The 27,279-nt window shown below is 35.9% G+C and overlaps 1 protein-coding gene across 1 annotated transcript in view; it reads right to left on the bottom strand.

Annotated features, from left to right (window-relative positions):
* Window positions 1-23,985, bottom strand: part of LOC140164867 (uncharacterized) — a 40,912-nt gene extending 16,927 nt beyond the window's left edge. Inside the window, exons 1-16 of the mRNA XM_072188249.1 lie at window positions 23,958-23,985; window positions 21,903-22,175; window positions 21,420-21,533; window positions 20,575-20,688; window positions 20,344-20,457; window positions 20,102-20,215; window positions 19,860-19,973; window positions 19,618-19,731; window positions 19,376-19,489; window positions 19,134-19,247; window positions 18,892-19,005; window positions 18,651-18,764; window positions 9,632-9,907; window positions 6,542-6,655; window positions 6,099-6,215; window positions 5,863-5,976 (exon numbers count right to left, since the gene is read on the bottom strand). Of these exons, the coding sequence (XP_072044350.1) occupies window positions 5,863-5,976; window positions 6,099-6,215; window positions 6,542-6,655; window positions 9,632-9,907; window positions 18,651-18,764; window positions 18,892-19,005; window positions 19,134-19,247; window positions 19,376-19,489; window positions 19,618-19,731; window positions 19,860-19,973; window positions 20,102-20,215; window positions 20,344-20,457; window positions 20,575-20,688; window positions 21,420-21,533; window positions 21,903-22,175; window positions 23,958-23,985 (2,062 nt within the window). The remainder of the gene's footprint in view (window positions 1-5,862; window positions 5,977-6,098; window positions 6,216-6,541; window positions 6,656-9,631; window positions 9,908-18,650; window positions 18,765-18,891; window positions 19,006-19,133; window positions 19,248-19,375; window positions 19,490-19,617; window positions 19,732-19,859; window positions 19,974-20,101; window positions 20,216-20,343; window positions 20,458-20,574; window positions 20,689-21,419; window positions 21,534-21,902; window positions 22,176-23,957) is intronic.
* Window positions 23,986-27,279: the final 3,294 nt, after the last annotated feature.

The following is a 27,279-nucleotide window of genomic DNA, read 5'->3' as shown; positions in this document are numbered from 1 at the left end:
GTACATGTATTATAAAGTAAGCAAGAATGTTGGGCCAGAAGACCGCGAACTGATATATCACAAGTAAACATTGCTAGAGTTAGGCTTGCGTTGCAAATAGACCCAAAGATCAGCAGCTCGAGACGCAACCCCCTTCGCAACATTTCCCAAGCACGTTTCAGTCGGACCATCTGAAAGACTATCACTACTAGAGTTATAAGATATAAAGCAGGAGGTATCCATACAAAAATGTGATTTTTTGGTCAAAAATGTAATTTTTGGTCAAAAATGGTCATTATTATGTTCTCAGAATCTTCCTTCCTATACATGTACTTTGTACAGAGTTGAAGAGTCCAATATAATCAACACTTGCACTCAAAACTTGGACTGTGTTGGATAGGCTCACTTTCCCCCAATTTTTTTTTTTTTTCAACAATTTTTGACCAAAGCTCATTTTTGACTTGCTCCTTTTTTACCAAAAATCACATTTTTTACCAAAAGTCACATTTTTGACCCAAAATCACATTTTTGAACAAAATCACATTTTTGACCAAAAATCACATTTTGGACCAAGAATCACATTTTGGACCAAAAAATCACATTTTTTACCAAAAATCAATTTTTTTACCAAAAGTCATGTTTTTGACCAAGAAAATATTCTGAAAACATAATAATGATAAAATTTGATGTTTTTTTTTCACCCAATTCAAAATTTGAGTTTAAAATATTGGACTCGACGAAAATATTGGACTCGACTTCGTCTCGTCCAATATTTTAAAACTCATAGCTCGACCAATAAATTTGTGTATTGGGTTCAAACCATCCAATTTTATATCATAATTGGTCATATAATTATGGAGCTAGAGAAAATTATATCAAGATTGCAAGAAAAAACAAGATGCGGAAGAAATTGCTGAAATAAAAGAGTCAAACCGAAGTTCGGCTGGACTAAAAAGCAGATTTGCCTGCTCAACAATATATCGGTGTGGCATTTCATGCCACCTGATATAAATATTATATGTTTTTTTATTTTGTTTGCAAGCCGTTCATTCTTTTGACAGCATTATACTATACTCGTTTGTGACTACTTTTAAAAATGTTTATATATTATTATCACGTTTTATAACCTTATATAACCCGACATTTAAGGTATATGGGAACCTTTGTGCACCCTATTTAAATAATACAAAAAACGTTTTGTTTTTGCTGGGTGCTTACTTTTATGGATATGATAATTTTGCTGCAAGCACAATTTCATCTGAAACCGGGCCTACGGTGGTGGTCAATGTTTCACCTGCCATTAATGTGGAAGGGTCAGACATTTCCAGAAAACGAGTAAGGCCTGTGCCGCTGAACGAGAATGTTTTAATCTTTGGGTTGTCTGTTCCAAAGGCTATTCCGATGACATCGCCACTTTGTACTGCTATTATGGAATTAGTTTGTACGACATGAACAGAGTTCTGGTTGGCCATCACATCTGATGCGGGGATATCATTTATGCCGACAATTATCCACTTGGTAGGGTCGCCTCCAGAATCTGGTCTGAATACAATTGCTCGAAATGCGATTGACATCTCTGTCCAATACTCCCAACTCGATACAACTCCCTTACATTCAATTACATGCCGAGGCATAATAATACCTAATCCGCCTACAACGCTTAAACTTTGATCTTGGATTTCGGGCCCAACATGCGTAACACACGCTTCTGTATGAGAAAGATATCAAAGATAGTAACATACTTTATTTCTAAAATTACCTAAAAATTAAATTAAAGTGTTTAATACATTTCAATAAAGATGGCAGTATATAAAAGACAAAAAATCATTATCTCCACTTCATAATTTATGAACTTGTATACAGCACACTAGTGATGAATTATTATTAAAATTTCCGAAAATGTTTTCAGATGAAGAAACGCGATTCGCGAAACACAAAAAGGGACCGTGCGATTTTTCAAACAACATGTTCGCGAAATCATAAAAGTGTCATACTCTTTCATTTGAAGAACGTATAGTATGTATTGTGACACAAATATAATATATTTTAGATATACAGTAGTATTAAAGTCAGAAGTAAAAGTAACAAAACAACATAAAATTATCAAAGACATGGGGATTACGTGTTTATTGGTCAAAATTTTACAGCATGGAATATAGCCTCATAATTGACTAAAAATCCTAATTATTGACTATTTCTATAACTGGAATATATTCAGGAAATATATCACAGTACCGGCAAACAAGGTATCGTGCATATCCACAGTTTTTCATCACACTTCAACATTTTTACATTTTAGATATCGAGTCTATACACTAATCCGACGAGCCAAATGATGGTCAAAATTCATTCCGCCACTACTGGGGTCCATCTGCACCTTTTAATCTTATTATTGTATTGTATTGTAAGCATTCCAATCATAAAACTTTAACACAATCAAACTTCATATTGCAGATATAGCACAATTCTACTTAGCCACATTTCAATATAGCAAATTGCATGAAGCCTCAACTCTGAGTCTTTCTAGCCTGCACAATTATGATATTGCTATAACTATACATTCCAGAGATGACACAATTTAACCTTCATGCCACATGAGGATAGAAATTCCTGGAGTATTCTGTCGGTCGGACATCCGGGCTATCTCTAGTCTCGGGCCCAAACTGCATGTGGCTCACGGTTTGTTGTGAACAACAGAAACCGGCTGTGAAGGAGGCTACATAGCGATGTTGCTGGAGTGACCATCAATTTCGGAAAAAACGACACTCGACCATTGAATTTAATTTTAAGTTTGTCAGTATATAAACGGTAAATCAAGTAAGTTTCTTCCACTCTGAAGACTTAGAAACGGTTGTTTGATTCCACTGACTATTTGCGATCGAAATTTACATAACACCAATGACAGAAATCATCAACAAAAATCGAATGTTTTCACTCGAACGTGAGTCGCATCATCAACCGGAAGTGACGTGGCACGGACCGACAGAATAGGGCACTTGACAGTAATATATCTTAAAGTACTTTTTTGAGTGAATATTTTTACAGAATATGTAATTGAATGGTCATTGGCTTTTTTTATAAAGAGATTATAATAGCACATTGCATCTACCATTGATCCAGACTTGTAGTACCCGTACCCATACTCGTACCCGTACCTGAACTCGAGTCCCAATTTCCGAACCCGTACCCGTACCCCTACCCATGGATCCGGACCCGTACCCGTACTCACGCTCTATTTTGGCTTAGGACCCGTACCAGTACTCAGGGACTGGGACTCGTACCCGCACCCGTACTTATGTCCTGGGACCCGTACCTGTAATCCGAGGGGGGGGGGTATTCAAGTTTTGGTAGGGACGTGCCGCTGAGATTTTGGAAGTAGACCCATAAATATACCAATTTTTCAAGAAATTTGGACCCATTGATATACCAAAAGTCAAAATTTTTGGCCGAATTTGCCCAAAATTGTCTTAGTTTTTAAAAATTTTCCCAAAATTTTGGAAAAATTTTGAAAATTTTGGCTAGATTAAAGAAAAAATTGGGCTGTTTTCCGAAAAAATTGAGAAAATTGTGAAAAAAGGACCCATTCATATACCAAAATAGGCTTTAAAAAAAAGGAGTAATTGATATACCAGAAGGCCGAAAATGCTACCCATGTTTGCGGCACGTCCTCGTATGGTAATTTGTACTGAGTACCGCCCCGGGCCTGTACTCATGGCCTGGGACCCATACCCGTACTCGTACTCATTGTCCGGGACCTGTACCTGTACCCATGGGTACGGGTAGCATACAGTACCTGCCTACATGCATGCACTCTCACTCCCATATGCCTGTTAACTCCACTCATGAATCCCACTGAGTCCTCTGATCATAATCAAAGCAAATAGGTGTGGGGTGGGGGTGGGGAGGAACACATGAATGGATCCAGATAGCAAGTGCTTTAAATTGTAGCCTTGCCCAGGGCCCTGAAAAAGGTAAATCCGAGCCCTGGCTATACAAAATGTACATGTATGCTACACATAGTGTAGACACATCTACATTGTGACAGCCTCCAGCCTATGCACACTTTATGCCACACATACATGTGTTCTACATGTAGCAGTTCACTCTGACCCGTACCCGTACCCGTATTCATGGCGGGTCCCAATACTACAAGCGACAGAATTGAGAGTTTGAAGCCGTAACTCAGAGATTATAGCTTTAGTAACTCAGTATTTAAAAGAATACTAAAGAATATTTCAATTCCACTATTCTTAATCATAATTGACATTTGTTAGGCTAAAAACAAGTTTGTTTCCTGCAGCGCGCGCATTTCGTTTTTGACGGCTTATTGTGCGCATTTGAATTTTTACACTTACACATTACACAACAAGCGAGCATAGTGAAAAACTACTCAGTCAGCTACCTGCACAACCGATTCTTTTGTTCTGCAAGGCTCACTCAGTCATTTAATGAGGCAATACAAACGATCGAAATTGGTGTTGAAATGAGCAAAATTTTGAGTTACACCTTTTCAGTGTAAAATTTTTTTTCTCAGCCAAATGAAAAGCAATAATTTTCATTTTTTCAGTAAATGGCTGGAAAAACTATAATGCTTGATACTGATTTTTTTTAAAATCCTGGTGTTAAACTTAGGCCTGAAATTCAGTCATTTAGTGTAAGATAGGCTTCAGCTCGGCCCGCGAGCTTTTTCTTGGATCAACCTTTTAGCTTTTCAAAGTAATATAGTTCGCTAATGAAGGATTTTCCCCAACTTTCTAAAGCACTAAAGTTTTGTCAGAATTTCCGTTTTGATTTCACCATCTTTCACTGTCGGCTGAAAAAATTTCTAAATCAACACGTGAAATCTAAAGGCTAGTACTAGCATTGTGGATCGATATCCCTGGGTTTAATAGGAATACCGGCATGGCTATAGTGTTGCCAGAACTTCAATATAGCAAAGAAATTCCCAGACCTATAGCGCTCCTACTGATCATGTTTAACCAGAACACCCAATTGGGGATTTAATCGCTGGTCGGGCAATTTGCTTTCAATGAAAAATTGACCTGGATAACAACAAAGGAAATATCGACTATTTCTGCTGGTTGCTCTCGAGATAAAAGTACTCACCATTGCCTACTTTTACTTAGTTTGACATTTTCGGAGCATCAATGGAAATAGGGTAAAACAAAAACGGAAATTCTGACAAAACTATAACATATAGACCCACACGATGTGCTTTACAGAGGTGGGAAATATCTTTCTTTAGCAAACTATGTTAGTTTGAGACGCTAAAACATGAATTCCGTAAAAAGCTCGCAGGCGAATTCAAGGCCTATAAAAATCAAAAATATCACACTAAAAGACACAATTTGATGCTTAATTTTAACACCAGGATTTAAAAAAAAATGTATATCCAAGCACCAAGTTTTTAACTGACATTACTGAAGAAAAAAAAAATATTGCTTTATATTTGACCGAGAAAATTAATTTCATAGCAAAAAGGTGTATCTCTGAATTGTGCTGATTTTTACATGTATCGATCGACTTTTAGCGCGACTAAGCATTTCTAAAGAATTGGTTGTCCAGGCGGCAGACTGTACTGCAGGTTGAAAAGGGCCATAAATATTCTTGAATATGAAGAATATGATTTTTTTTTGTGTTGGAGAAACCCAATGTAAATTCCCATTCTAATTTGCAGTGACATATGACTTTTTGGACCTGCTACAGGAAACAAACATGTTTTTTGGCCTTATAATGAATAGGATACAATTTCCTGTTATTGGACTAAATTTGAGATCAATCAGACACTTTCAGTGTGAGTTGTAAAAGCTTTTAGTTCGTAAAAATATTGAGACTTGATTTTCTCTAAATGGCATTTATGTGCTCATTTATCGAAATACTTACGCTGTTCACAGTGTATTCCTTCGTAACCTGCAATGCATTGACAAACATATCCAACAATACCATCTACACACGTCCCTTCATTCTGGCAAGGTCCGGAAGCACATTCGTCAATATCTGCAGTAAACAATGTACATTGTTTGGAATTAATAAAACAAAAGAACAGTTAAAATAAATATGTAGGGATATGGAAAGTACAGACAAAGTGGATACATGCGCTTATTAATCGAAATACTTACTCAGCTGTTCACAGTGTATTTCTTCGTAACCTGCAATGCATTGACAAACATATCCAGCAGTGCCATCTACACATGTCCCTCCATTCTGGCATGGTCCGGAACCACACTCATCAATATCTGCAGAAAGCAATGTACATAATATCATTTTTGGTACTAATATATTGAACGAACAGTTAAAATAAAGCTTATTTAATCGAAATACTAACCCTGTTCACAGTGTATCCCTACGTGACCTGCAATGCATTGACAAACATATTCATTAGTACCATCTACACATGTCCCTCCATTCTGGCATGGTCCTGAAGCACATTAATCAATATCTGCAGTAAACAATGTATATACATAATTATTGTTTGGAACTAATAAAACAAACGAACAGTTATAATAAATCTATCGGGATATAAAAGTACAGACAAAGGGCATGAGCTTATTAAAATACTGACCCTGTTCACAGTGTATTCCTACGTGACCTGTAATGCATTGACAAATATAACCATTAGTACCATCTACACATGTCCCTCCATTCTGGCAAGCTCCTGAAGCACACTCATAAATATCTGCAGTAAACAATGTACATAATATTATGTTTTGGTACTAATAAAACGAACGAACAGTTAAAATAAATCTATAGGGATATAGAAAGGACAGACAAAGGGCATACATGTGCTTGTTAATCGATATACTAACCCTGTTCACAGTGCATTCCTTCGTAACCTGCAATGCATTGACAAACATATCCATTAATACCGTCCGCACACATCCCATCATTCTGGCAAGGTTCTGAAGCACACTCATCAATATCTGCAATAAAGAGTTTTCTATTAGTTGGAGTTAACAAATTGTTAAAATACTACTACACATCAACAAAATCGCTAGTATGTTGGGGTTTAACCCTCGTCCTACTAAGCTACTCTTTGTAACACAAACAACGGAGAGGGATGTGGTTGTTCCAAGGCCCTAATATTTGGTATCACCATACCAAAATTTATAGCTATAGGTCTTCTCTATCCGTGATACCAAAATAAGCACAATCATCCCCAGATAATGTCCCTATGACGTCATAATGCGAGCGCTGGGAAATTCTGGCTATATACAAGAGCTGGTCTCTACTATATTGAGAGCAGGTCTCTAATTTTATTTCTTGAGTAAGTTACTTAGATACATATAGCTACTCCCTAATTTTATTCCTTGAAAAAGGAAAGTTTTGTCTTTCCGAAAAGTCGAATGTTTAACTTTGTTTATACATTTGTGTTATTCCCCTATTGGATATTGTGTCATCATCATCATCATCATCATCATCATCATCATCATCATCATCATCATCATCATCATCATCATCATCATCATCATCATCATCATCGTCATAATCCGAGTAAGTTACTTAGATACATATAGCTACTCGCCATTCCAGAAAATACAACACCAATATTTTTGAGATTAAAAAGAATATTATCAAGTTCTGTCAAATGAAACATAGCGCAATCCTAATCATTCATTTAGTTTGGAATTGGAGATAAAAGAAAAACATTTTCTTGTAAAAAGAGCCAAAAAGATGAATTTTCGGCATGTTTTATTTTCATTTTTTGTGTTACTTTGATTAAATGGTTGATTATAAGAACGAAAAATGTCTTTTCCAAAAATTAGAATGCATACATTGAAATTAGTCTTAGTACAAGCCTTTGGGCTTGATTGTCACAGCATAAAAATACATGTTTTTGGACCTTATTTCCAAAAATTGGCCAAATATTAAAATTTGACTTTTATTGCAAGTTAAGATTAACTAAAGGATTAGGATTTAGCTACGTTTCATTTGGCAAAACAGGATAATGTAAATTTCAGAGATGACCACCGGACCTCCCTCAACAGTACAATATTACACCTAAGAATTCCGTTGACGTTACAGTATCATGGGCAAGATCGGTACATGTAGCAACCCCTAAACTTTACTTAAAAATACAATTGAATATATGAATACAAAACCCACCCAAGTCCATACTGTGGCCAAATTGAGTTAAGCATGGGAAATTGTTGCTATACATAGGTCTGTCATATGTATGAAAAAACAACTCAAATTCATCCTCTGTGTCTATTGAGCATGTGAAAAATAGCATGTATGAAAGGACCACCCAACTCCATGATTTGAGTCTTGTAACACATTGATTGAAATCCAGTATGTATAAAAGCCCGCTTGTAACACATTCATTGCTGGAGAGTGACTTTCGAAGAAAAAAAAAATGGGTTTAATAAAGGAAAGTGTGTGGTTTATATTACATGGCAGAATGCTTATCAACATTATACATACATGTGTGCTTTATTTTGTATTATCTTACTAGTAGTAATCTCATTCCAACATTGTTGTCTTTGTATATGATTCAAAAAACCACCCAAGTCCAGAATTTAAAATGAACCCTACAAAGTCCCTGAAATGCTAACCGTCATACTTTATACAGTTTAATCCACTCATTTGTACGTAAAACCTACCATATTGACCAGGTAAATATAACTTAAGGAATTAAAATGATACACAAGTTTTTCTCTCAAAATCACTTCCCATGGACTTGGGTGGGTTTTGTAATCATGTATTCAATTATGCATGGGTAGTTAACCACAACTCGAGTATACCGCTAATAAAATCAAAACTTAATTATTTGAGAATCACCCTAGTATACTGTACAATCAGAATTGAAATGTGTTTATTTGCCTACCAAATTCACAGGTGCCTCCAATGAAGCCGTTTGGACACTTACAGATGTATTCATCAATTCTATCCAGACATGTTCCGCCGTTTTGGCAAGGACTTGAAGAGCATTCATCATATTCTGTATAAAACAATTAAATGTATGCGAAGCAAACAGGACAAGAGCAAATATAGGGTCCACAACGTATACGTTCCCCTCTAATACTTTTTAAAATAAGTCCAATAATATTTTGTGAAATGTAAAATGTAAAAAGATATGCATAGCCCTATTTGATTTACACATGTGGACCAATTTATAGCGTCACACGTCATTGCGTTCAGTCACAATGAGTCCATAGCCATGATAGCAGTCAGATTTTCTTTATCAAACACATGAATAGACCTGGCCTACTGTATTGTTTGAGAGCTGACTCCTATGGACTCAGATGTAACTTTTAACACTGTTTAAAACGGTCTCGTTTTTTACATACTGAACCATTGTGACTAAACGCAATGACGTGTGACGTTATAATTTAGTCCATATGTGTAAAACAAATAAGGCTACCCATACACTTTTACACATTTGCATTTTGTCAAATATTTTTCGATTTATTTTGAAAAGTATTTAGGGGGAACTTATAAGTTGTGGACCCTATATATTGTTTATCTGTTAAAAGATGGCTGACACTACAGATGTTTAGGCCTAATCCTGACTGATTAAAACGCAGTAAAATAATTTTAAAAAAGAAGTAAAATAATGCTGATAATTATGTAAACATTTTGTAATCTAAGTGATTTTTACCAACTCATGTGACAAAATCTTGAGCATTTCCATATCTGTTATCGTGGTACTTACCACAATACTCCTCATTCCTTTCTAAAAGCTCATCTAACATGACAGGGGTCCAGTTATTTCTCATAATCAGAGGAGTTGGGTCATCGGTAAACCATAAATTTCCCGCTTCTGTCACTCCAACATCTTGCGAACATGCAGTGTAACCTTTTGGAGCTACTACCGCCTGACAGATGCAACGTTCCTTTGAAGGCAATGACCAACGTAACACACCATCTCGATCGGGCCTTTCTTTGAGCGAGCAAACCTGGGCTTCAACAGGCAGGAGGTTGTATACCACTGTAATGACGAGAACATGATATTATAGTAACACCTAAGACGAAAATATTTAGTGATTGTATTCCATCCAAATGATAATGGCAAACAAGTTCAATTTCAATTTATTATTTCCATATTAAAAACAATACATCATAAAGACAAACAATTTTAATTGTTTATTAAAATACCTTATGGAGGAGTAGGCTGGAAAGCCAATATGGCCTGATAAGTAGCCTACCCCTGAAACATGATGTAGCATTCTCAAGAAAATGATATTTATTGATGCACGGTAAACTGCCGGGCTCGCGACAAATCACGCGCCTTGAGAACAGGAGTCCTTGCTACTTGATTTCCTGTCTTACATGTAGTGCAGCTTGTAAACACAAGAAATGTGCAACTTTAAGCTTTGTGTTAATATTGCAACTGTGCACAAAGTAATCAAGGCATTTCATTGGGGAAAACGGTGTTGTGGAGCAAAACATCTCTATATTTAAGATGGGTTCCAGTTCCAGGTGAGCGAAAAATAGTGTAGTGTTGAAGTTAAAACTTTAATTCATTTTATCTACCACTACGTATGAATATCCGCTCGTATATTATAATATACTTTTAGAAAATAAAAGATTAGATTATCATACGAACGAAAGAGTATAGAATGGGGTTCTTTTCAATTTTGTGGACGATTTGAACCATCTTTTCAGTCTTCATTTTCACTCTATTACATATTTCAAAAAGATAACCAGTCTTTCTTAGCCTTGTGTATTCGTCTCTCACGATTTTCTTTTTCAAGTCCCTTATCTTATCTGTTGATGGATACATATCTTCATTTACAATTATCATGTGAACATACTCCGATTATCTCACACCGTAAATAAAGCTTTTACACGGAGTTGGTACTTACTTTTGCTTATTTTATATTACATGTGCCTGTACTGCAATTCAAATTGCCCGCCAATGTGGACATTTTTCGATCGATTACAAAAATTAATATTGATTGAAATTATGTTGTGTTGTGTCTGTCAATCTTTTTACTCTAAAGGCTCTTTGATTTCTTCAAATAATTTTTGTAATGATAAAATGAATCCCCTGGCCCTATATAATTACGCAGAAATGATCCAGTAATAAAGCAGAACGGAGTAAGAAAATCTTCTTTGAAAACCAACTGCTGTGTGTCAAGTCTTTATTAGGTGTGATTAGCAAGTATAGAAACGCATCACGCTAAATTAGATTTGCATTCTATTCCGCAAGACTTAAAATGCTTTTAGTGACTTCTTAGAATTTTGAACTTTAACAAAATAGATTTACGGTATTCGACTTAGCTAGCGGTCATTCTTATATGAAATCGGACCCTTTTAAGTCTCAAAATAATTGTTGCGTACAATGAACTCATCATAATTATAACTATAAAGTATACATTTTTAACTGTAATAATATGTATGAGTAAAAAGCTATTATAAAACACCAGTTTTGTAGGAAAAATAAGAAACAAAATATCTGAAATATCTATTATGACTAGGCAAACCTTTTATTCTATGATGACTGACGGTCCTTTTATTATGACCAGCGAACCTTTTTTTGTATTATGACTAGCGGTCTTTTATTTAATTATGACCACCAAAGATCTTTTTTCTATTATGGCTAGCGGTCCTTTTTTAATAATGACTAGCGAACCATCTTTTTCTATTATGTCTAGTAGTCCCTTTTTAAAATTATGACTAGCGATCCTCTTTTCCTATTATGACTAAGGTTTTTTTTAAATAGGACTAGCGAACTTTTATTTCTACCATTAGCGAACTCATGGTATTACTCATGACTTATGACTAGCGTCTGTAGGAACATTATAAAATTTTAAAACAGGGAAAACTTTAAACAAAACATCTGAGACATGGCAAACTATTCCTATATGCCGTGAAAGAATAAATTCAAAACTGAACAAACCAAACAAAGAACAGGGAAATCAAAATGTATGTATCGTAGGCCCTATATCATAGCAAGATCTGTCAAAAAGAATATGTTTTACCGGTTTCATACTTTGATTTTTTCCAGTTCAGCTATGTCCATAACACTGCAAATGTCAACAACTTATGGCACCAAAACTAAGTCTTATCCTTAGTTGTGGATCCCACGGTCATGTCTTTTGGCACGGATCCCTTATTTTAATAGTCCGTTTCGCGACGCCATTTAAAAATTTTAATCTCATAACTTCATGTAAACCTTTTGAGCTGACAACCTCTACCAAGGTATCTGAGACTTATACCTAAATAGTTAATCAATGTCATGAAAATCAACAGAACTTCTTTGTTTAACATTTCTTACCTGCTATAGCTGCAATGCCGATCCAACTTGTTTTCAAGGTAATAATGAACATTCTTGAGTGTCTTCTAAGCGTAGAGTACTGTGGTCTTTGTCAGGATGAAAAACAAAACACGTCTCTTACTGCGTCTCTGTCTGTATGGTTTAGTTGATAAGATGGACAAGCATCACGCCAATTAACATGATTAAAGTGTTGCTCCTTCGCCACCACTTATCTTAAGATACTTAATATGCTTTTAGTACATCATTTACAATAATTATTTTTCACTTACTAACTGATACACAATCATTTGAAGCGGTTCACCAGGTTTTCAAATATTCATTATAGTAAGTGCTCTTTTATAAATCCAAACCTAACCTTTTGTTTTATAATAGTGACGCTTTTTTCAAACTGAACTGGCAATTGATCTTGGCCTTCACTGGTTCTACTTAATTCAGCTTTCTGCTTCATTGTTAATGTTATGTTATGTTATGGTTTTTTTTTTTGGTGAGTCCCCAAAATTCTTCCTTCCTCTGTCACCAATATATTGGCATTTTCCAGTGTCTATATGGTGTTCACCGATGGGGTTAAATGTCATCAAGGGTCCCTTCTGGTCTGAGATGAAATACGATTAAACGCCTCTTATACTTTACAGAACATAAATTACAGAGCAAAAGTTCACTTTCACATATACATTGTAGATATGATGTAATTTCGTAATCCCCATTTCGAAGAGATCATAGCCAAATACGGCTATGGTGGTTATAGTATGGCCAATTGGCTATGGCTAAGGGTCGTATTCTGCGAGCTTAATTAACTCTAGTTTTATTTGTAATGCCATGATCAGCACAAAAAATAGGCAAAAGGCTAAAGCTCTAGGTACAATGCACTTTTTAGTGGAAATTCATTTTCAGCAATATTATTTCAATAATAACTATATTTAAAGCTGCTGCTGCCACGGTCCTGTGCTCATGCTTACTTGCATGGTTCATTAATAGTACAAAACCTAATGTGTTTATTTTTAATAGTTCTTTAATGCAATCAAGTTATGATACTTGACCTTGAGCTATACTTACTATCTATAACAGAAATATTCAAATACTAATATAAGCTAAATAAATACTGTACTTCAGTCATGGACGTCGTGCATGCAGGATTACACTGGGCCAAAATTTCACCTCCTATGCTGAGGCCTTGTGGACTTGCGAGCTTGAGTCCCTGTTTGATAGGAGAGAGAACCATTGTCGCAGATTTGCCGAAGGGCTTGCCAACTCATCGCGTACCAATGATCTTCTCCCCCCTACCAGACAGGCGAGTCATGCTCGCAATCTCCGCAATGCGCATCACTACTCCTAGCTGCGTTTCAGAACTTCCCGCTTTAAAAACAGCCCCATTCCCTATTTTGTTGACGTATTCAACAAGTAGTGCGCCGTTTATTCGGGTTTTCCTGCATGCACGCACATTTCAGCTTTTATATTTAGAGAATAAAGGTATTGTTTTTAGCCGCTGGAGTGCAGTTTAAGCTATTTTACTTTGGAATCAAATACATAAGAGAAGAATTCAAAAGGGGATATTCTTTATAAATAAAAGCAAAATGATCTCTAGGTTTCTGAGTCCATATGACAATGTCTGTGATATTACAATAAAATTTTTAAAATATGCATGACATTGGACATTGACATTGGTTAAACATTTTCTTAATTTCATGTTGGAGTTTCTATTCTTAATAATAATGACCTTTTCGGTAAACCCCATAAGACTTTGCGAGTACAGCAGATAACTCGTCATTTGACGTCATGTCGACTTGCAATGCGCAGTAACGATGTTCGATAAACGGCGCATATCGGCGTGACGTCAAATGACGGCATCTCAGGTGTACTCGCAAAGGCTTATGGGATTTGGCAAATGGGTCAATGGCAAAATTGTATAAACTTGCAAGGACAAAGCTATCAAATGGGAAAATATCATATACTGAGTAAAATGGAACCATTTACTTTGATAGATTATTAAAAGGGATGATTTGCGTGAAAAAAATATCAAATTGCGCGGAAATGCGACGAAAAAACAGCCATTCCGCGCAGAAAACATAATATAAAACACAATAAAACAGGAACAAGACAAACACATGTCTATTTCTTGGCAAGATCCAGCAATGCCATTTTATGTATTTTCACCTTTTTAAATCTAAATGATACAATGTAATTACTGAGTCAGTTTGTAATCAACTGGTACCCATGTCTACACACCTGGCGTGCTATTAAACAACGTACATGTTTGGTGGGTATCAGGTGACCACAACCTGCCTCATTGAATCAATTTTAGATACAACGTTTTATTTTGATAAAAAGTTACAATTGGGAACTTAATGCACATTTTTGGTGCCTCAAACTTGATGTTTAAACAAACTCAGTAACTGAATACACTTACTTGTGTGCCTGGCACATTAGTGTCGGAATAATACTGTACAACAGCTATATGCGCTTGTGCACTTTTTCAACAAACTGTTTCTGAATAAATACAAATATGCGATGCACATACTTTTGTGCCTTATATTTTCGCATATGTTTGTATAATAAGTTCATATGCACTTTTAAGTGCATTATTAAAATACTTTAAACTGCTGTCTCACGAAGGTATTAATTCAACAGTGTTAACAGTGTTAGCATACTCTCAATCCATATCCCTGTACGTACAGATATGACGGCGGCCGTTGTGTTAGCAGTTTGGCACTTACGTGCTGTTTCTGCATATCATCGATAGCTTTCTGCTTTTTATTTTGTAGTGCCCTTTTGCGAAAGAATCTCACCACGCAAACAATCAAAATTTAAAATATAGCTCTTGCTACATTGAAAACTCAACTCACACGATTTACATTCACATGTCCGACGTTGTGTGTTGCATTATTCTCATACCTGAATGCGATAGTCCAAATATTCATTAACAGTACATGGTAAATACACGAAACCAAGCAACACTGGTTACGAGACGATGCAGATGGTTGAAATTACTGTGATGTTCAAACAAGGATGACATATAAAACAGACAAAGTTACTTGAATTTCAGTATGTTCGCGGGACAACTAAAATTTCGCCGGAAAATAAAATTGTGTAGAGAATGGCAAATATCGTTGGAGCCTGATTATTAAACGACCTTTCTTTGTTTCAAATGAAATGTATTAAAATATACATGCTACAGTACCTAAACGTAGTGTATATAGGATGAGGGTCCAGAGAGGCTTTGCCATAGAAGCAATTGTTCAAAAATGGTTATTTAGATGAAGCTGAATTTGGGTATTTTCTTGATCTGTGAGGTCAGACAGAATTAAAACTTTGGGATTGCAAAATCATACATATATAAATTATATCAATTTCGTCAACATCATCCAAAAACATCTAAAACCTGATATCCTTGGTTAAAAAATGATACATGTGCTCTAAATGAGCTCAACAAAATACCCAATATTTGGGTGGTTTTAGAAATGGTGTTAATGCTCTCAATGAAAAAAAAATAATTATGTCAATTTTGGTATCAGAATAATTGTACAAGTTTGCGCTTTTCCAAATCGTACTTCATTTTTCTTTACGATATAAATACGTCTGAGAGATAAGATCATTCAAATCGTTAAAAAGAATTTTGAGCCGAGGGACGCCCTATCCCGGTATGGTGATAGGTCATTCTTTTCTTGTTAAAATGACTGTAAAGGATGGCCCTAAACTTTGCTCTAGTAGTTTGACGGCAAATCTGAGCGTTTTAGCGTGCCAGAACACAAAATCTGTTGTGGTTGAAATTGCAATGTCAGTTTTTATTCCTTCTTTTACTTCCTTCACATCCACCGAACTTTCTTCAGAATAAAGACTGTACATGCATAGTTTAATATATACGATATAGTGAGGCATAAAAAAAATGTGGTATCAAAGTGAATGTACCCTATTGGCAGTGGCGTAGCCAGGATTTTGGAACCGAGAGGGCACAACTTGTAAATGTACCGACGGAAATATTTTTTGCCGATGGTTTGAAAAAGTGAAGAGAGAGAGAGAGAGAGAAAAAAAGGATATTAGGCGGTACCAACATAAAAACACACAATTTTTATGTAAAATTCAATTTCATTCAAAATTTTTCATCATTTTATGTAAAATTCTCCTCTTTTTGCTGTCACCCGGGTATAAAATAGTCTATTGTTAACCTATTTGTTTTCACCAACGCCTACAGTCTACCGACGGCCTTACATGAACCGCCGGCTATGACGAGCGGGGGTGGGGTGGGCACCGCCCCCCTGGACACCCCACTGGCTACGCCACTGCCTATTGGGTATGTATCCCTATTTAGGATGGAGCTGATATTTTGGCTGCAAACGTAATTTCGGTTTTCGACGAGCCGTTGTTGGTGGTTACTGTTTCACCTGTCTTTAAAGTAGAAGGATCTGACATAAGTAAGTAACGACTAAGGCCGGTCCCACTGAAATCAAAGGCTGCAATTCTTGGATTGACTTGTCCAACAGCTACACCGATGACATCACCTATTTGAACTGCTATTTGGTTAATACTTGGTACGACATGAATAGATTTTTGGTTGGCAATCACATCTGATGCGGGGATATCATTTATGCCAACAATTCTCCATTTGGTAAGATCTCCGCTAGAATCAGGTCTGAATACCATTGCTCGAAATGTGGCTGACTCGTCTGCCCAAAACTCCCAACTCGATACAACTCCAACACATGCTATTACATGACGAGGCATTATAAAAACTATTTCCTCTATAAGGGTAGGACTGTAATCTTGAAGGTCGGGTCCCACATGTACAAAGTTCACACACCCAACATCTGCATGAGAAACATGTCAAAGATATATTTCATCTAAAATGTAAAGATTTACCGTCAGAATTTGTATGAATATCTGAGAGGGTTGAATGCATTTCATAACGGCTTAAAGGTGAATGTCTGATGTATGTATAATGTTTTAGAGAACACAACATTTAGGAGATTTAGAAGACATTTAAACGCCAAACATGTTCCTTACCAATGAAACCATTTTAATTTAATCTTCAAAACTTCCATGTTTCAATATAGGCTTGATCTACAAGTGAATTTGTGTTGTATTTTAACAATTTTATACAACTTTGCGAGAGAATAATAATATTGTTCTTATTGTTTAAATTTCAACAGCCACAAAAATACTTACTCTGTTCACAGTGGAGTCCTGCGTAAACTGAAGTGCATTGGCAAACATATCCATCAATATCATCAATACAGAACCCTCCATTCTGGCAAGGTCCTGAGGCACACTCATCAATATCTGCAATAAAACAGACAGTTGCCCGTAAAAAATAATGACGATCAACCTATATTTTTTTCCCAGTCAGAGGGATCAGGCTAGGGCTAATTTCAACCATCATAGCTGTCGCTAAGAACTGAGTCGTTCTTGCGAAGAAAAAATGACGACGTTTTCTTGAGGCGAATTTAGTACATATCTCTATGGTGATTTATTTGGTGGTGTGATATCTGCATTAGGGTGTGTATAAGACCATTGGTGTATAGGCGTTTTGTTTACATCTCCGTGATAGAAAATTGTCATTTCCAATAATATTTAACTTGATTAAGTCCCGGGTTAAGTACTTTTCTTCTGTTTCGGGTAAGTTTTCTGTTCAATGTAGGCCTACAATGGGGGGGGGGGGGCTAGATATGGCGACTTGGAAATTTGCACAAAAATTGCTTGCTTTAGACTGAAGCTAGTCTAGAACATTCAACTTGCACATGACATTAAGGCCTATATACTGAAAAATCAGGGTTTTGTCGAGTAGGCGTGACTGAGTATGACTGAGTTAGGTCTGTGTAGTTGCAGAAATCTGTCTGATTTCAATTTTGTTTTTGTTCAGGTGTGTAACAATCATGGCATCCGTGATAAAGTGAAAGAAAACATCCCTTTAAGCATTTGTGACTATTTACCAGCAAGATTAACAAAGAAAACCCTGAACAAAACAGCCTTTAAAAAGGGATGCTGGTGTCAATGAGTAAGTTTAATTATGATGCTGCCTACTTGAAAATAGACCTAGATATATTAACATTTGTTTCAACTTTTACATATGCCATGTGACTCAATTAAAAACATCTAAAAGATTGAGATGCAAATAATTAGGCAGGGCCTAATTATCATATCTTAATGTTGCTATCTTCAGTAGATAGCACGTGGTTAGCAATGCACATGCTGTATTGATTTGAGTCAGCATCATACTTAAATTTGAATTATTTAACTTTTAATGGTCAGTCAAGATATGTTGAGATAGGCTGCAGATGATGTAAAATAATCCTTTTGAAAAATATTTGCTCCCTTTAAGGGATAAAGAAAGTACAGACAAAGGTAATACATAAGCTTATTAATTGAAATACCTAATATCTCTAACAGTTTAAATACAGTTATAAGGATATAAAAAGCACAGACAAATGGCATCAATGTGCTTATTATTCGAAATACTAACCCTGTTTACAGTGTATTCCTTCGTAACCTGCAATGCATTGACAAACATATCCATCAGTACCATCTACACATGTCCCTGCATTCTGGCATGGTCCGGAAGCACATTCATCAATATCTGCAGTAAACAATGTACATACTTATTGTTAGGAACTAATCAAACGAACGAACAGTTATAATAAATTTATAGGGATATAGAAAGTACAGACAAAGGCATACATGTGCTTATGAATCGAAATACTTACTCTCTTCACAATGTATTCCTTCGTAACCTGCAATGCATTGACAAACATATCCATCAGTACCATCTACACATGTCCCTGCATTCTGGCATGGTCCGGAAGCACATTCATCAATATCTGCAGTAAACAATGTACATACTTATTGTTAGGAACTAATCAAACGAACGAACAGTTATAATAAATTTATAGGGATATAGAAAGTACAGACAAAGGGCATACATGTGTTTATGAATCGAAATACTTACTCTCTTCACAATGTATTCCTTCGTAACCTGCAATGCATTGACAAACATATCCATCAGTACCATCTACACATGTCCCTGCATTCTGGCATGGTCCGGAAGCACATTCATCAATATCTGCAGTAAACAATGTACATACTTATTGTTAGGAACTAATCAAACGAACGAACAGTTATAATAAATTTATAGGGATATAGAAAGTACAGACAAAGGGCATACATGTGCTTATGAATCGAAATACTTACTCTCTTCACAATGTATTCCTTCGTAACCTGCAATGCATTGACAAACATATCCATCAGTACCATCTACACATGTCCCTGCATTCTGGCATGGTCCGGAAGCACATTCATCAATATCTGCAGTAAACAATGTACATACTTATTGTTAGGAACTAATCAAACGAACGAACAGTTATAATAAATTTATAGGGATATAGAAAGTACAGACAAAGGGCATACATGTGCTTATGAATCGAAATACTTACTCTCTTCACAATGTATTCCTTCGTAACCTGCAATGCATTGACAAACATATCCATCAGTACCATCTACACATGTCCCTGCATTCTGGCATGGTCCGGAAGCACATTCATCAATATCTGCAGTAAACAATGTACATACTTATTGTTAGGAACTAATCAAACGAACGAACAGTTATAATAAATTTATAGGGATATAGAAAGTACAGACAAAGGGCATACATGTGCTTATGAATCGAAATACTTACTCTCTTCACAATGTATTCCTTCGTAACCTGCAATGCATTGACAAACATATCCATCAGTACCATCTACACATGTCCCTGCATTCTGGCATGGTCCGGAAGCACATTCATCAATATCTGCAGTAAACAATGTACATACTTATTGTTAGGAACTAATCAAACGAACGAACAGTTATAATAAATTTATAGGGATATAGAAAGTACAGACAAAGGGCATACATGTGCTTATGAATCGAAATACTTACTCTCTTCACAATGTATTCCTTCGTAACCTGCAATGCATTGACAAACATATCCATCAGTACCATCTACACATGTCCCTGCATTCTGGCATGGTCCGGAAGCACATTCATCAATATCTGCAGTAAACAATGTACATACTTATTGTTAGGAACTAATCAAACGAACGAACAGTTATAATAAATTTATAGGGATATAGAAAGTACAGACAAAGGGCATACATGTGCTTATGAATCGAAATACTTACTCTCTTCACAATGTATTCCTTCGTAACCTGCAATGCATTGACAAACATATCCAGCAGTGCCATCTACACATGTCCCGCCATTCTGGCAAGCTCCTGAAGCACATTCATCAATATCTGCAGTAAACAACACAATTATTGTAAGGAACTAATAAAACGAACGAACAGTTCAAATAGATTTATCAGGATATAAAATGCACAGACAAATGGCATACATGTGCTTAAAATACTTACTCTCTTCACAATGTATTCCTTCGTAACCGGCAATGCATTGACAAACATATCCATTAATACCGTCTACACATGCCCCTCCATTCTGGCAAGGTCCTGAAGCACACTCATCAATATCTGCAATAAACAGTCTTCTACATTAGTTGGAGTTGAAGTTAATTACTAGTATGTTGTGCTTTACTCTAGATCTACTGGGCTACTCTTTGTAACACAAACTACGAAGAGAGAGGTGGTTATTAAGCCCCCTAATATTTGATACCACCATACCAATATATAGCTACATGTCTTTTCTATCCAGTGATACCAAAATAAGAACAAACATTCCCCACATAATGTCGTTATGATTATGCGTAGATAGGAATTACGTGAATATTAGAAAATATTTTTAACAGGACATCTTATTATCTTTATTATTTTTCACTTTCATTGAAATACCTTAATCACTCACAATAAATTTCAGAGATTACACCGGATTTCCCTCATCAGTACAATGCAACACTTATCATCTCAATTTACGCAAGGCTTACTAAAATTTACCCTATAACAAACAATGCTTTTATGGATAACACAAGTAACTCCAAACATGTAAAAGCTATGGTCTTGTAAAAAACCTTGACTGTGCTAATGAGGAGGAAATAGTTATTTCACCTAAGAATTCCGTTGACGTTATCACAACGACAGTATCATGGGCAAGATCGGTACATGTAGCAACCCCTAAACTTTACTTTAAAATGCATAAGTGATATAATTATGCATGGGTAGTTTTTCACAACTAGTGTATATCGCTAATAAAATAAACTTTATTATTTGAGAATCCCCCTATGGAATAGAAATGTGTATTTGCCTACCAAATTCACAGTTACCTCCAATGAAGCCGTTTGGACACTTGCAGATGAATTCATCAATTCTGTCCAGACATGTTCCGCCGTTTTGGCAAGGGCTTGAAGAGCACTCATCATATTCTGAATAAAAACAATTAAATGTATGCAAAAAGGCAAAGAAACGGCTTTTTATTCATGTATGCAAACAGAACAAGAGCAAATATGGTGGTATATCTCAGTGAAAAAAGATGGCTGACATTATAAATGTTGGCTTAATCCTTCCTGATTAAAACGCGGAAGGAAAGGATTTTTCTAATCAAAAACAAGTAAATCAAAGCTGAGAAGTAACAAACAAACACCCCACACACCACGCACCCACACCCCAACATCCATCTATATAATGTTATCATTTTGTAATCTGAGTGTCTTTTACCAACTCCAACTCAGGTGACAAAACCTTGAGCATTTTCATATCTGCATATTTTTATTGTTTACCTCTATAGTACTTACCACAATACTCCTTCCTTTCTAAAAGCTCATCTAACTTGACAGGGGTCCAGTTATATCTCATAATCAAAGGAGTTGGGTCATCGGTAAACCATAGGTTTCCTGCTGTAGTCTCTCCGACATCTTGCGAACATGCAGTATAACCTTTCGGAGCAACTACCGCCTGACAGAAGCAACGTTCCTTTGAAGGCAATGACCAACGTAACACACCATCTTGATCGGGTCTTTCTTTGAGCGAGCAAACCTGGGCTTCAACAGGCAGGAGGTTGTACAACACTGTAATATTGACAGCATTATATTATAATATTTAGGCAAGGGAAGGTCTTAATACCTGATATGAAAATATTCAGCGATTGTATTCCATCCAAATGATAACGACAAACATGATGCAACATTCTCAAGCAAATTACATCCCTGTTTTTACAGTGAATCACTTGATTGTTACACAATAAATAGCCGGGCTCTTGACCAATCACGCGCGCCGTATGAAAACAGAAGTGATTGTTACTTACTTCTCTTACATGTAGTACAGCTTCTAAACACAAGAAATGTGCAATTTGAAGATTTGTGTTAATATTAGGCAGGTCCATCCCAGGAAAAAACTAACACCACCATGACCACGGGCCACCTCGATTTTTTTTTCTGAATTCAAGATCACCACGTGTACAAAAAAATAACATGTTCTGACATCTTTATTTGAATCAGATGCCACCATTTTGCCTAAAATGTATCGAGATAAAAGCTAAATATTCAAACTGATTAATTGAAACCAATGTCTCATCACTATCAAAATGGCTGCCATTTGCACTGTACAGGTTAAAAATCGTTGAAAAAAATGTTTTGACATATTTATGTGCAGCAAATGTGTGCAGCAAATGGCACCATTTTCGCCTAAAATGTATAAGCATAATATACAAACAGATTAACTTCAGTCAATGTCTCATCACTTGACCTTAAAATATTTAAAATGGCTGCCATTTCAACTTTTCCGGTTAAAAATCATTGAAAAAATAATGTTTTGATTTCTTTTAGTGAAGCAAATGCCACCATTTTCCGCTGCGTGTTATATCTGAAAAGTGTCATGAATGTATACCTTTTTAGCTTGCTGTTAAATCATTTGAATAAGACTGGTCGAAATACAAGTAACACGTGGATGTTTATCACTATGAGATATTGTGACTGACTAAAAATCATGCTGAAATTACAAATAACACTGCAAAATTATACAATAGATAGTACCACTGAAATAGCACTGAAAAGAGTTCTTTTGTTGTTACTCAGGTTATTGTCAAATCACATTGAAAAATGGACTGAAACACTTCTAAATTGATTGAGTGGTCATTCATTAATCCCACTGAAATATAATGGACAATGCTAATGTTGTGGAAATTACTCTCTATTCCAGAAAAATACAGATCTAATTTTTTGAGATTAAAAAATATTATCCTGTTTTGCCAAATGGAACATAGCTAAATTCTAATCCTTTAGTTAGTCCTAACCAGCAATAAAAGTAAAATTTTGGAAATAAGGGCCAAAAACATGCGTTTTTAGGGTGACAATCAAGCCGAAAGACTTGTACTAAGACTAATTTCAATTTATGCATTCTAGTTTTTGCAAAAGACATGTTTCATTCTTATAACCAATCATTTAATAAACGTAACACAAAAAGTGAGAATTAGAGCAAAATTACGGCATATACTCTAGATTTTGTATGCTTAGACTTGTTCCAAGTCTGTGATTTTTGTGACTCAATTGTCAGAAAACATGCCGAAAATGCATGTTTTTGGCTCTTTTTTCAAAAAATTAGTAAAATAATGAACTTTTTCTTTTATCTCCAGTTAGGACTAAATGAATGATTAGGATTGAGCTGTGTTTCATTTGGCAGAACTTGATAATATTTTCTTTTATCCAAACAAATTAGTGCTGTATTTTTCTGGAATGGGGAGTAATCCCCTGAATATATAGCCACACTGAAAATGCACTGAAAAATACCCAGAGCAATGCTGAAAATGGCTAGAATAACACTGAAAATTGTTTCAGTGTGATTTTAAGTCTCACACTGTCTTTTACTGTGACCTTGCTGCATATCGTGAATAAATATATCATTGAAATTTAACCAATCATAATTTGATTATTGCAAAGAAAGTTGCTTTTGGTACCTGTTTTGTATTGTACACCGTAATAGTGACATTTGAAAGTACCATAGCAGACACAAAGAAATGCTTCTTCGAATAAGTGACGCTGTTCAATCAAAGCGCTGAGGGTTTAAGAGGTGTTTAGATACGCACGCGAATTAACGCCTTGCACGCGTTGACGTCACTGATTCGAGGAAGACAAAAAGATATTAAATATTATTTAGGGTGTTCCAGGATGTCACAGAAAAAATATTTACATTTGGTATAGATCATTGTATTAAATAAATATATATTTGCTATATACTACCCCACCCCCAACTAGCATTCTCCTTGCTGAGGATGGAGCACAAGAGGGTGGTAATCGTCCTGGTCCACTCAAGTGGCGGGGGTTGTTAGCTTGATGGCTTATGTCCATGAAGTTACAGACGCACCAGGGTGGCCAGGAGAGGAGTGTCTCGCCCGCCTGGCTAAACACAGAGCGAAACTTCACAATGTAGCTCCACAACAGCAACAGTGTTAAAGCCCCTGATTACTATAACCCGCCTGTTCAACCATCGAGCCTGCACTCTTCAGAGCAGAATGAAGCAACAACTCCAAAGCCAATCGGAAGATATGATGAAGTTCCTAGAGCAGGGGTTTCACCATGTCGTGTCGTGAGAGTCAATGGAGAACTGACCGACTGGTTCCACACAAAAGTTGGTGTGACACAGGGTTGTGTGATCTCGCCACAGCTTTTCAACATACTTCCGGAACTACAATGCTGGCCATAAGTGTTGGGACGGTTTGATAGGGTAATGTAAATAAGCCCCCCACTCCCCCGATCAATGTTGAATTCGACTTTTTTGGTCACACGAGCCTTGTGGCACCCAACATTGATTGGTGGGGGAGGGGGAGGGTTGGGGTGTTAGGAAAGTGTTTAGGCTTGACACCAAAGAAACCTCCACTTTATCACGTTAATAATAACGGAAATAAGGTCATACTATAGTGTACGTTTTCCATAAGTGTCCCAACACATTTTGGCCATGGTTGTATTTGAAAAGTTGAAAAAAAATCATCTAATTTCAGTTTTTTGCTTTTAACTCAAAAAGTAAATACGATATTGACACCAAATTTGGAGCAGTTAGAGATCTTATCATGTGGCTTTACCAAAAAAAAATTTTGGATGGCTACATTTGAAATTTAGGGACTGGTCACTTAAAATGTCTTAAAACGATATTTTGGCCCTGTCTAAGTTCACTATTCGTCACTTTAACTGTCAAAAACTTGGGTTTTAAAATGGAAAATTATTGTTTCCACCAATTAAAATGTTACATTACAGCTATAGAAGAAAATAAAAGTTATCACAACATCTCGTGATCAAAAAACAAATAAAGGAATCGAACCCATGCACACTTGTTTTCCCAATTTACCGCAGTCTACCACAAATGAAGCAACAAATACAGAAAAAAAAGAAGGACGGACATTGGCAAAATTAATAGAACGACGAATATAATATGATGAAGGATATTGTAAAATAATAACAAAAAAGAAAAAGAAAAATATATAAATAAATTCAGGGCTCGAACCCGTGTCCACTGTGCCTGTGGCAGATGCCGTATCCATTGCACCACAGAGCTGTATTACTTTAACGAACGCTTAAACTTTGTAATATAATGCTATTCAAGATGCATGTATATAAATATACGCTCTACGGACGATAAACAGTCAAACAAATCACGATTTTGTCCGGCATTTATCCCGGATTAAACTGAACTATTTATCATGTGGAGCACAATGTTGGCCAACACCTGCTATATATAAATATTCAGTTAATGAAACAAATGCCGTAAAATGTATTTTTTAAAAATGACTGTATATCGTGTAGAGCGTATATTTATATACAAAAATGTTGAATAGCATTATATTAAGTTTTAGCTCTTTAAAGTTACACCGCTCTGTGGCGCAATGGATACGGCATCTATCACAGGCGCAGTGGACAAATGTTCGAGCCCTGAATTTATTTAGATTTCTTTTTTCTTTTCTTTTTGTTATTATTTTACAATATCCTTCATCATATTATATTCGTCGTTCTATTAATTTTTGCCAATGTCCGTCCTTCTTTTTTCTGTATGTCTACCTATATTTTACTTTCTATACTTACTATAAGTTTCTTTGAAAGCGCTTTAATAAATTTCAGTCATAAAATGTAATTTAAGCCTACTCCTGCCGACTATGATTATATTTACACGATATACTCGTTGCAAATACCACATACGTTTTTGATGCAAACGATGAAAATGATTAAAGTTTGTTTTGTTTTTTCTAAAAATTAGCTTTTTTTTTTATTTTAAGTATTTTTTCCCCAAATCACTCTTTTAAAAGACTTCAATCAATTCCTGTCAACAAATATCATGTATTTCTGGCGATTAAATCACTACTCTTTCAAAATAAAACGTCATTTTACGCAAAATACGTAGTTGGCATAGGCTAATAATGTTCAGAACGCACTGTAAAATACATGATATTGCGTATAAAACGTGACCGTATCCCTAAATCACATGAGGAAAATGCAATAATTTTTATATAAGTGAAAAGATAAATAGTTTCTCCGTTTTCATATAAAATTTGATGAAAATCCAAGCTATGGTTGAGGAGATATGGGCCAAAACACACATTTTAAAATTTGATTTTTTGTACCTTAGAGACAATGCTGGCCATAAGTGTTGGGACGGTTTGATAGGGTAATGTAAATAAGCCCCCCACTCCCCGATCAATGTTGAATTCGACTTTTTTGGTCACACGAGCCTTGTGGCACCCAACATTGATTGGTGGGGAAGGGGAGGGTTGGGGTGTTAGGAAAGTGTTTAGGCTTGACACCAAAGAAACCTCCACTTTATCACGTTAATAATAACGGAAATAAGGTCATACTATAGTGTACGTTTTCCATAAGTGTCCCAACACATTTTGGCCATGGTTGTAGTTATATCTTCAGCACTAGAAAATGAAGACACAGGAGCAGTTATCTCTGGCTTCAAAATAAACAATCTTAGATTTGCGAATGATATAGTTCTAATAGCAGAATCACCAGAAGAACTCCAAACCCTGGTAGATAAAGCTCACAACGAAAGCAGCAACTATGGACTCAAAATAAATATTGCCAAACTCAACCAAATATAACCACAGAATGGATATTACAATTGGAGGAGATAAGCTGGAACAAGTAAAATCATTTGTGTATCTGGGCGGCACCATATCTGGAGATGGGA

The sequence above is a fragment of the Amphiura filiformis genome, chromosome 1 (genome assembly GCF_039555335.1).
Source record: "Amphiura filiformis chromosome 1, Afil_fr2py, whole genome shotgun sequence".
Taxonomy (NCBI): domain Eukaryota; kingdom Metazoa; phylum Echinodermata; class Ophiuroidea; order Amphilepidida; family Amphiuridae; genus Amphiura; species Amphiura filiformis.
This window is presented reverse-complemented; position numbering and strand designations above follow the sequence as displayed.